The following is a 12,697-nucleotide window of genomic DNA, read 5'->3' as shown; positions in this document are numbered from 1 at the left end:
ATTGATCTTTTCACTTTTCTAAACTGTAGCATCTTAGCATCCTCTCCAGGAGGAGTTCGCCTCTCATCCGTTTAATACTACAGAAACAAAAATTAACCACTGACTCTATGGATCCTGACACATTAAACATGTGGTACCACAGACTGGTTCTTGAAGGCACCCTCGTTAAATGTTAACTGCCGACTCTAAAGGAAGTTCTCAAACATGAAACCAGCAGCTCCCAGCATTTTGCCATCATCACACATTCTATCCAATCGATTTATCTCTCTCACCTTAATTGATAAATTCTAAAGGGTCACACTCATCATGCGTGTCTGGTCCAGTGGAAATATTCTTCAGCTTTCGTGATGTTGTGCTGTGGCTTTCATGCCTCCTGCTTATAGTATAACATATTGATGAACATTACATTTATCAAATGTTTAAAAGTAAAAACTTTTGTCTTTGCAACCCTTTGAGAATTCTTCAATGATGCTTATATGTTGGGAACTGCTGCCCCAATCACTCCACTTCATTTCCATTCCATTCCAAAGAATCAGAATTATTCGGCACAAATATAGTTGCTCTATTTTCCTAAACAGACAAGAATCAACCAATTTCAAAAACACAGACTGACCAAATTTGTTTCAACTATGGAATTGTCCACCGAATAATTACAGGAAATTCCAGAATCACAGGAGACTAATGAGGGTCTGCCTCAATCAGAATAAACCAAAGTTAGAGTCTATGCCAGAGGTGTAATTGCTGGGAAGAGTACAAAATGTTCTGGTGTGAAGAAGTGAGAAGACTAGTTTGGATGTTCAAGGAATATTTAAGTTGGTCTTGGTACTTCTGACAAATAGCATTGTGTAACATGGTACTATAGCAGACAAAACAGAAGTAGATAGGATATAACAGCAGACAGCAGACACTGGAATGGTGAGGGTGTTGCATGTGGGAGTTGCATTGCTATGTATACTCACACCCCACATACACACACTCATGCATACATATATATACATATATATATATGATGATGATGATGATGATGAGGATGAAGATATATTATTATTATTATTATTATTATTATTATTATTATTATTAAGGTGGCCAGCTGGCAGAATCGTTAGCACAATGAGTAAAATGCTTAGTGACATTTTGTCCACCTTTGTTTTGAGTTCAAATTCCACCAAAGTCGACTTTGCCTTTCATCCACTTGGAGTCAATAAAAGAAGTACCAGTTGATCACTGGGGTTGATATAATTGACTTAACCCTCTAAATTGCTGGCCCTGTGCAAAAGTTTGAAAATATTATTATTACTTGATGAAAAGTTTCGGCTTACTTTGCTGGGGATGAGGGAAAGTGTCAGCTGTCCCCAACCAAGAGACTAAGGCATTGCAATATTAATAACCAGCCTGGTGTTAGAACTCAATATACGTCTGCCTCAGACACAAAGTGTCAATCGAGTACAGAGCAGCAGTGATAAGAAATTGAGAGAAAGACAAGGGAATGTGGAATTATGTCAGGGACTTCATTGGCTTACATTTGTTTCTGCTATAAGATGCAATGCGCTCATAGTTGAATACTTGCAAACAGCCTATAGCTTTATCAGAGCTTCAATATTGCTACTCAGCAAGCACAATCGAGGGCCTTCTCCACAAAGTACCTAAAAGAATAAGGTGGACGTTTGTAGTTTAAAAGGCTTCTATTTGCACCTATGACAAATCCCAGCATGCAACATTCACCTGACTTCCTAACCAGTAATAACTGTGGTACCACCAAAACTTTAAGATTTTAGATAAACTGTAAATTCTAAAGAATCAGCAATTTGGATGTTTCCAATTCAACAATTTCTTTTTTTCTTTGCATCTTTCTGTAATTCTGCCTTTCACAAATTTACATTTTCAGCAAAGAGAGTGATTGTTTAATTAAATCAAAAGACACGGCATTATTAATTGAAGTTGTTGTTATTATTATTACTATTATTATCATTATTATTATTATTATTATTATTATTATCATCATTATTACTATTACTATTATTATTATTATTATTATTACTGTTAGTTCTTCTCATCATACCATTAATTCTATATAAACCAGCAACACTAAAAGTCATCTTCTTGACTCTTTCAGTTTTAATCTCAGGATTATTTTCCATGATTTTGAATAACTTTTAGCATTTCGGGTAAATCTTTACAATTGTGGTAACTTGTAGAGAAATTTAGAAAAGGCAGTCCATAGGTTAATTCTGTTCCCTGTATTCTGGCAGTGTTTCTGGTGCCGTGAAGATAATTCTTTGTATGATGAGTGGCTAACGAGTTTTGTAAAGAGTGGCTAATGAATTACATAACAAGCTGCTAACAAATTCACATCGTTAAATCCACAGGCCTGGAACCTATTTAAAACAATGCAAAGACGATAGGGCTCTATGTTTATAAAACTGCACACACACACACACACACAAATTGTTTGACAATGGGAATTCAGATTTTTGATCAAGTGAATTTCCTGCTCTTGAATTAGCATTGAAGTGGTTGAGGGCTCCACATACATATCCTTAACATAATTCTCTGTCAGAATCTAGAATCTATGTGACATTAGGTATGACAAAGTTGTATCTTTTTGAATTATTGGCTTCGATACAGTTTCCATCTCCACAATTTCACCCATAGGCTACAGCTTGACTTCAGACCATAGAAAATGACATTTTCTGAAGATGCCATGCATAAGGATTGAACCTAGGATCTCGTTGCTGTGAAGCAAACTTCTTAACTATTCAGCTCTATTCCACCGCCCATACAACACCCACCCATCTACACTGAGGAATTCCAAGTAAATTCCTAGAAGACTGCTGATGCCATGTTATTAATCCTATTTTCACTATTAAAACAAATTCTACTGCCACATGTGTACCGCCAAACCACTGCTCCCCTGCCACCTCCACTCCCCCCCATTGGGTTCTTACTGGACCCCCCCCCCACTGGGCCCCTGACTGGACCCTCAATTGAACCTGCTTTTGAAGCATAACTGTGAAGGGCATATATTTAGTTTTCCCCTTTTTCATACTGGGACACTGTATTCCCCTCTGAATGATGGTCAGCATGTCCAGCCAACCTCAGTCTCCTCTGTGGTATTTTCAAGCTAACTTTCGGGAGGCTCTCGTACAGCTCTGAGTTCTTCATCCTCAGTCTATACTGATTAATGTTCAGAGCCATTCTTAGCATTCTCGAGCAAGTAGCACCCATCCACCATCTGTGTGAGTTTCTTGGTCAGTATCCAAGTCTCAGAGCCATACAACAGCACAGACTCCACTGCAGCAACGAAGAGACAGATCCATCTCTAATAATAATAATAATAATAATAAATGCCCTGATGCAGTGGCTCTCATGGCTTCTGATCTTAACTGATTGGAAGTGTTATCATGTACATTGTTTTGTCTTGGTATAAAAGATGGGCTACAGCAAATATTCTGCTCAATACCACAGATTTGCTTGTCAGTTGTTTGACCATAACCACTTGAGAATGTCCCTTAGTGGCTGACGATATGTGCATCTCTGATCAGGAGCAGAAGTAGTGGGGGAGCATCATAGCCATGTGTTGAAAGGAATTCTTGGAGGTTTGGATAATTCACCTTTGGAAACATGGATGTTTCATTCAATTTCCTTAAACAATCCTTATTCAGGGACCTTTTGAGTGGGATGGGCTACTTGACCAGAAGAAAATTCTAACTGGGTCCCACCTGCAAGGCCATGCACTATTTATCTTGATATGAGATCACCAAGTCATGCACATATGGTTGTGATGCATGTGCCTGGTGTACCCTTATCAGATGGGTAGTCATGATGGGTATATTGGACTTTGTATATTTTACCCCAGTGTCACTTTGATGGCATGCACTGCTCTCTCACTCAATAATAATAATAATAATAATAATAATAATAATAATAACAATAATAATAATAATAATAATAATAATGATAAAATGATGAGTATGATGAATATAATGATAAAAAGTAATAGAAATTTCAAGGGTTGACAATATTTCTCAGAAATTTGGGTAAACTATTGAAATATAAAGATGTGAAAAAAGAGATAAACCAAAAGTATGGCCTGTAATAATAGGGGCCTTGTGAATGATTAGAAACCATACAGGCAAGCCTGGGACTCACAAATGTGCTACCATACAAAAACAGCACTTCTAGATATGACACGTATTGCGTAGAGAACCGTAGGTGATAGATGCATACAAGACATAGAGGAAAGAACATTACTAGACAATGTAGACGACACACACCTGTAATTGAGAGAAGACTTTCAATGAAACTGAAACACTGTACGTAATCAAGGTAGACAGAACTGCACTGAGGAGGACAATGAAGGTGCACAATAATAAGAGTACTGAAATGATGATGATAATGATGATGATGATGATGGGTGGTGGTGGTGGTGGTGAGATTGTTGTAAATGATCAGTTTGTTATGAGGGAACATGACCATGTTAGGGGCCAAGGACCCTTTTATTCCTAAAACAAAAAGAGAATAAGGCAGCCACTAGGAGGCACTCAATCACTCTCTTAGAAACAGAACTCAATAAACAATGTAGTCCCAGATAACCTTATCCCTAAACTATAGACTAGATTGTCAGGGCTGGAATGAATTTGTGCACGGATGTTGCTCGGTGAAGGCTGACCTGGGGTTATAGAGCAATAATAGCAACACCCAACAGATAAGATCAGCCTAGATTCCAAGATAGCAATGACGAAGTGTCAGAGGCTGAGGCTGGGGTTGAGGGGGAGGATGAAGGGGAGGAGGTGGTGGTGGGAGGAGGAGGAGGGAGGGAAGAGGAGGAGGAGTATATGCCTTTGAACAGCTGCATAGTGGGGGTATCTAGGTTGGTGAGAACCACAATGGAGGAACACGATGATCAAAAGATCATCAACTGTGATGGCAGCAATGAAGTTTTCACCCAAAAATCTGAATTCTATCCTTCGACAGCTGAAATCTAAAACTAAGATGACAGCTAAATTAGACATTAAAATTCCACTGACGATAATGGTGACCAAAGATTAAGACATGTCCTTATATGGACAATATATTCATAGGCTGAATAGCCAATGATAACAACCTGTCCTTATATGGGCAACATACTCATAAGCTGGATGTCTAATAGCAATAAAAACTAATCTATTTTCACCTGGATTCTTCAAAGATAATCAAAAGTGGCAGAGGAGGAGGAGGAAGCAACCATATTATTTACTCTACACAACAGGCCTTCAAATAGAAATCATGTTTTTTATGATAAACATTTAAAATTCTTAGAGTATAGACAACACAAGTGGCTTAAATAGGTATTTTCTTATAAAATACATTCAGCACTAGCTTCCACCAAATAAGAGAGAGAGTGGGAGGGAGAGAGAGGGAGAGAAAGAGGAAGACGGAGAGAAACAGAGACAGGGAGAGAGACAGACAGATAAAGAGAGAGAGAGAGAGAGAGGTGAACTTACAAGGGTGTGTCTTCAGTAAACATGTATTTGAAGCCTTGCTATGGAATTTATAAACTGTGGTTAAATATTTTAGACACATTTCACAGCAAAGCTACCTTACACCCCTGTTTATCCTAATGACATCAAATGCTGCTGGTAATAGATGTGTGTGTGTGTGTGTGTGTGTGTGTGTTGAAGACAAAGTTCAAAAGTATTCTTACAAACTTCCACCAATCTTTCTTTACAAAGGCAGAAGATGCAAAGATTACCTGGAAGTTTAGTTTACAGACATCATGGCATCAAGTTCTTTTCCAAAAACAATATATTAATAACGGACAAAGCAATACCAAATAATTAATGTTGGACAGCGGTCAGCTGAATTCACTTTGACTTGACTATCAAATTAGAAATAACATGATCCACAACAACTTCTGTCAAGACATTGATAGATTACCTCTAAGGATGGCCATAAGTATGTTTGAGAAAATAGCAATACTAGGGCTCTGTAAATATTTTTAGAACATTTACATTGTTACACAGCATTTGTTAACGTTGATTATTTGTATGTCTGTCTTCCAAGATATACCTGATTCTTTGTAATAGAAAAACACAAAGCTTTTCGTGTATCACCCAAATCATGAATAAAACAATAATAATAATAATAATAATAATAATAATAATAATAATGATAATGATAATGATGATGATGATGATTTCTTTTAATAATAATAATAATAATAATAATAATAATAATAATGTTTGATTGCTTAATCCAAGTTTGAATTTCTTTTTGTGTTCCCTGAGAAAACTTGTAAACAGAAGACTATTTTTGTCACCAACGAATATGTACAAAAATAAAAATAAAAACTTTGAAAAAAAAAATCCAATAGATCTGTATAATAAAAGATTGTGAACTTCATTTGTTTTGTTTGTCTGTTTTTGTTTTTGTTTTAAACCAATTACCAACTCAGTCCTGGTTTTCTGAAAGTGATAACCCAATCCTGTTTCCCCTCCAATAATACCAATCCAAGAAAAAGAAAAATAGAATAAATTTTTTTTTAAATTAAAGGCAAAAGCCACAGGCAGAGAAACTCTGTACTTGACCTCTGACCTCTTGTTACGACATCATCACATCTGATTGGTTATGATTATTGCAAAATTAGCAAAAGATATTCTTGCAGAGTCTGTGAGGAATAAAGACAAATGTCAACTGGAAATAACCAAATTCTTCAAAATTTTACAATGAGGGAATCTTAATATTTGGTGTTAAATAGTTATTTGACTGGCAACAGAACCAGATTAAATGGATTACAATATCCCAGGGTCGCCTTCTGCATGAAAAATTCATAGTTTAATATGGCCTAACATGTTTAACGAAACAAAACTTTTATTAAAGTCAATAAAAAATAAAGAGTTGCAGATTGGTGCCATTGATTAATGTTGGATAAACCGTCTTGTCCTTGGTCAAGTTTTCCATGCTTTAGGTTCAAATCCTATTGGGGTCACCTTTGCTGTTCATTATTCCAGAAGTCAATTAAATAAAGTAGTAGAGGGGGGGGAGAAAGATAAAAGGATTATATCCCCCACCCCCCCAAAAATATGTGGCCTTGGATCTAAGTTAGAAATCAATATTTATTAAAAATTAGTTCATTAAAAATCCATTAATTAGAAACATAATTGCAATTTTGGCATTTGCATGTTTCTATATAAATTATTGATTTGGAAGAGAAATTGGTGTTGACATTGAAAACCTTTCTCTCTCTCTCTCTGACTATCTTTCTTTCTCTCTAGCAACCTCCCTCTTTCTATCTACCTCTCTTTCTCTCTGGCTGCCTCCTATACAATCGCCAAAACTTAAAAGTGTCTCTCCATCCATTTCCATCTCAAAACCTTAACCAATTATAAACTGCTCCCACCATCACCCTTGAAATAAGGGGACATCCCAACCCCTCAAAATACTTCAACATCAAAGGTAGGGGGAGGGTGGATATTGAAGGTGAAAGGACAGAATGGACATCAAGCATAACCCCAATTCTGTAACAACAATAATTATAGAATCCTAATTGGAAATGACCGGCAACAGTTTTGTTGAAGAGAAAGGAAATAAGAGACATAACGGCAACTTGATGCCAATGAAATCCGATGCTCAACCCTGCACCACCACCACCACCACCACCACCCTCCTTTTTTTCTCTTTTTCTTTGCTTCTTTGGTGAGGTAGTTATGGGGGTTTTTCCCCCATAACCTAATCATTTATACTCTTATTGTTTTTTCCTTCCTGATTAAGTGTGAGTTCTCCCATTGGCTGAAGTCATAGAATTCCTTCATTCTGACTTTCTCATGGTGCTTTCTTGGCAGAGATATTGCTGTGGTTTGCCATTTGCCCTTCCCTAGCATGTACAGAGTTACAATTTGAAACAAGAGAAACTCAGAGAGAACAAAACTCTGCCAAGGCAACACAAATGTCCTCTCAATGATTAGCCCAAAATAATTTTTAAAATGAGAATATCTGAAATAAGCTCGACTGTTCTCACAAACAAGAATACTAAACGTGAACCCAAACGCTCTCAAAAATTAAGTAAAAGAACAGGAAAAATAATCCAGAATCCTTGTCTGGTACTGGATCGATCCCAAAATTTAATCAGTTCGTGTCAATCATGAGGCCAAACATCCCTGAAAGTTTCATTTGAATCCATCCAGCAGTTCTTGAGATATCTTGTCCACGGACAAACAAACAAACACAACTGTAAACAATACCTCCACCTTCGCTAAGGCAGAGGTAAAGAAGGATATATATGGAGTCGACTGAATAGACTTTGTATGATAAACAGACATAATGGTTAGCAAAGAGGTAAAAACCAATGAATAGCAGCACCAATTTGTAGTTATTATAGAAGGTTATAGGCATCAGGGCCTTAAGAGAATGAATAGGGCTCATTTATGAAGATTATCAAGTATTAGTAACATTGTGCTGAACATCCAAGAACTAATTATGAAGTATTTTCTACCAATTGTTGTCAATAGCAACATTCCATTTGTTATTACGAATTTGAAATGCTTTGTGCAGCCACAAAGAAGCCAAAAGCCAGAGATTGGTGAATATGTTCAATCGTTATAGTCATCATGTAATTACGACAGAAAATATATTTGTGTTTACTTGAATATGCAAATGGGGGAATAAGTACTCAATACATGTATATTGATTCTTTGGAGACTGGTGGTTCACCTGTCACTACACAGAGAGTCTGGCTTTGTGAAACTGTTCAGGTGAGAAAAGAAAAGGGATGAAGAGAGGAATTTTCTTTAGGAATTATAGAACAAAGATACCTGGAAGTCAGGTGATAAGGTTTTATTGGTGGGTTTTCTGTAGAAAGACTCAGTCTATCTAAACTTGTACAGAAGGAGGATAGACTGTTATGAGGAAACCAGTGGTGGTGGTCACATGATGAGCATAATAATGCAGAGAAGAGAACTGCTTTTGGATGGTTCTCTTCAAACCAGTCAGATCCAGCCTCTCATACCTACCCTACAATTTCATTCTCAAAATGAACAATCACATCATCAAAACCTCAAAGTTATAATCCAGGATTAATGAAAAACAATGGAAATAAATAAGTGTTACATTTTGACAGAGGAACAATCCGAATGCTGAAGGGTTGCCTCCGAGGAATGGTAAAACCATTGAGGCTACAAGAATTATTTATTGGAATTTGCAGTTAAGGATTTCACAAGACAGAACAAAATAAATAAATAAAACACCATCATTTTGATAATAATGTTAAGATGCTGATGATACTGATGATGATAGTTGTTGTGGTGGGGACAATATGAAATCCAACTTCCCTTTAAACTACACAAACAGCCATTCCTCAACGATGGCATAAATCCATTTTGATTGCAAAACAAGAAACTAAAACCGGTGAAGGTTTTGTAGCCAACTCCAAAGCATTGTATGTTGACAACACCAGTGGTCAGTCGGTTGGTATGGCCTCACTCACAGGCATACTAATAACAGCGGTCAACAATGGAAGAAGATGACCAGTCCGGTAGAGCAACACCTACAAAAAAACAAAACAAATATTAAACAAACATTTATTAAACAGCCACCATTTTGGAATTAATTAAAGTGGGGGGGAGTATTAATTAGGTAATTTGTGTGGTGATGTGTAGGGTAGAATGACAAGGGGCACAGGCATGTCTGTGTAATAAGAAGTTTGCTTTCCAATCACATGGTTCCAGGTTCAGTTCCACAGAGTGGCACTTTGCCCAAATGTCTTCTACTTTAGCGTCAGGCCAACCAAAGACCTCGTCAGTGGATTTGGTAGACGGAAACAGAAAGAAGCCCGTCATATATGCATGCGTGCATGTATGTATGCACGTATGTATGTATGCATGCGTGTATGTGTGTGGTCCCCCCCACCCCTTGAGAACCAGTGTTGGTGTGTTTATGTCCCCATAACTTAGTGGTTTAACAAAAGAGACTGATAGAATAAGTACCAGGCTTAAAAAATATAAAAAGTAGCGAGTTCAATTCCTTTGACTAAAAATCCTTCAAGGCAGTGCTGCCCCAGCATGGCCACAGTCTAATGACTGATACAAGTAAAAGACAGGTGGTTGATGTTGTCAGTTATTTTGTTTAGCCAATGACCCAACATAGGTGGCGCTAGTGACTGCCGCTTGCTTAGTTTTAACAATGATGCACGTAAAATATTGAGAGACTCAGAAACGCAAACATTTCACTTGAAATGTCAAATGTCACAGCTTCATCAGCCGGTCCGGTCCACGGAATGGCCAAACCATGGAGATTGCAGAGAGAAGAGGCCAAACCCGAAATCCAGAAATATAAACGTAGACAGAGTATTAGTACACAAGTGGACCGATAAACCAGTGCAGTGTATTCTTGGGACACAAAACTCTACTTGTGAAGACGTGATGAGGCAAGTGAGGATCAGAATCGAAATCGATCAATGGAAATTGCGGATGTGCTACCAGTGCCGGTGGCATGTCGAAACTCTGCTTGTGAAGACCCGTTGAGGCAAGTGACGATCAGAATCGAAATCGATCAATGGAAATCGATCAATGGAAATTGCAGATGTGTTACCAGTGCTGGTGGCATGTAAGAGAACCTTCCGTTTCGCGACCGTTGCCAGCCTCGCCTCGCCCTCGTGCCGGTGGCACATAAAAAGCACCATCCGTTCATGGCCGTTTGCCAGCTCTGTCTGGCACCTGTGCGGGTGGCATGTAAAAAGCACCCACTACACTCTCGGAGTGGTTGGCGTTAGGAAGGGCATCCAGCCGTAGAAACACTGCCAGATTTGACTGGGCCTGATGAAGCCTTCTGGCTTCACAGACCCCAGTAGAACCGTCCAACCCATGCTAGCATGGAAAACGGACGCTAAACGATGATGATGATGATGATGATAGAGAAAGAGAGTATCAGAATAGGAATGTAGTGTGCGATATTTGGTGCCCCAATGTAGTTGTGTCGGTGTAGTAGTTAATACCAACCTTGATGTCATCCGAGATGCCTTTCTCGCTCTTACAATCAACTAATATGTCAAAGATATAGTCCAAACCAGGCACAAGGAATGGAATCTGGAATGGAAGAAGCATTGAGAACAGCTGTAGACATTAACACCATGTGCACATGGTTTATAAGCATACATGCTATATATATACACACACACATGCATGCATACATGCATACATACATATATACATATAAATATATATATATATATATATACGAGGGCAAGTCAAAAATTATATGCACTCTTGTCTCTGTAATTTATTAGAAAATAAAAACAAGGGTTGAACAATTACATCTTCTTTTTTGACATAGACTCCTTGCTTTTCGATGCACTTCTTCCAGTGGTCCATAAACTTGCTCATCCCATTGGAGAAGAATGTTTCCAGTTGGTCGCACAGGCATTTATGCATCACTTCCTACACTTCTTTGTCTGTAGAAAATTGACAACCTCATAAAGGATGTTTGCAGAATCCAGGGAGATGATAGTCAGAAGGGGCCTGATCTGGACTGTATGTAGGGTTTTCCAGCAAATCAAAAGCCAATTTTTCAATGGTTGTAATGGTCTGGGCAATGGAATGTGGACAGGCATTGTAGCACAACACAAACACTGGAATAGACAATAGACCTTGGTGTTTGGTGTGAACTGCTGGTTTCAGTGGTGTTGGCCAGCATTTCACTGTAGCCTACGCTGGTGACTGGAAACCCCTTTTCCAGGTAATGTCTCATGATTTCTACTGCTTCCAGCACTCGAAACCCTCACAAAACACACAGTGGAGCAGGAGGCAGCCCTGCAGTTTGGTGGATCCTGTCAAACCATTTAACCCATACCAGCAAGGAAAACAGACATTAAATAATAATAATAATAATAATAATAATAATAATGGTGGTGGTGGTGGTGGTGGTGGTGGCGATGGCGATGAGGAGGAGGAGAAGGAGGGTAAAAGCGACTTACAGGTATACGAGACTTCCTGAAGGAATAAAGTCTGGGATTGTAATCAAAATTAAGGCAGAGGTTGGTCGATGGGTTTGTCAATGAGGTGTTCTGTAAAGTTATGTTCAGTTTAAATACAGGACCAATTCCTTGAACCTAAACAGAGAAAATCACAAAAAAAAAACAAAATAAAACCTTTTGTCCAACTTTTAAAAGACAATTCCACAGACCAATGGAATGGACCCACCCATACAAGAAAAACAATATGCAAATTTCCTCATCTCTCTCCACCACCCCCACTCTCATTTTCCCACTCCCTTTCTACTACTCCCCCTTTTCCCTCTCCACTGTATCCTCTCTGTTTCTCTCATCATACCCTCACTGCCTCCTCTAAGACCCACTCACCCCATCACACCACCAATCTCCCCCCCCCCGCTCACTCTGTCCCTTATATCTCCCCCCTCTAACCATGTTACCTTCCATGAACTGACACATCATGAAGCCCTTTTTACTCTAACAGATCAAAACACACCTGAACAGCAGAGGGGACACACAGAATGTACTCAAAGCACCTTGTTAACGAGCCAAGACGGGCGGAGCAGGGTGGGAACACCCCTCGGTCTGTCTAAATATAGGACAGTCTTTCTGGTGCTGGGGCCATGATCAAATGCAGCCAGTCCATTCTTTAAGTTGGTTGGTATTAAGAAGGGTATCTACCTGCAGAGTTAGCCACGGGTAGAGACGGATTTAGCACACAGGTAGGCATTCATCAGG

General features: G+C 38.6%; 1 protein-coding gene and 1 long non-coding RNA gene across 2 annotated transcripts in view; one reads left to right on the top strand and one right to left on the bottom strand.

Moving 5' to 3' along the window:
- The first annotated feature begins 4,797 nt into the window (after window positions 1-4,797).
- LOC118765362 lies at window positions 4,798-6,381 on the top strand. The gene is made up of 2 exons (XR_005001201.1): window positions 4,798-5,380; window positions 5,440-6,381. It is a non-coding gene; the product is annotated as an uncharacterized LOC118765362 (long non-coding RNA).
- Window positions 6,382-9,143: 2,762 nt separating this feature from the next.
- Window positions 9,144-12,697, bottom strand: part of LOC115217331 (Bardet-Biedl syndrome 1 protein) — a 35,335-nt gene continuing 31,781 nt past the window's right edge. The window contains exons 13-15 of the mRNA XM_029786990.2: window positions 11,945-12,079; window positions 10,971-11,057; window positions 9,144-9,520 (exon numbers count right to left, since the gene is read on the bottom strand). Coding sequence (XP_029642850.1) covers window positions 9,434-9,520; window positions 10,971-11,057; window positions 11,945-12,079 — 309 coding nt within the window. The 3' untranslated portion in view covers window positions 9,144-9,433. The remainder of the gene's footprint in view (window positions 9,521-10,970; window positions 11,058-11,944; window positions 12,080-12,697) is intronic.

The sequence above is a fragment of the Octopus sinensis genome, linkage group LG11 (genome assembly GCF_006345805.1).
Source record: "Octopus sinensis linkage group LG11, ASM634580v1, whole genome shotgun sequence".
Classification (NCBI taxonomy): Eukaryota; Metazoa; Mollusca; class Cephalopoda; order Octopoda; family Octopodidae; genus Octopus; species Octopus sinensis.
Note: the sequence above shows the minus strand (reverse complement) of the source record. Positions and strands in the feature narration are given on the sequence as shown.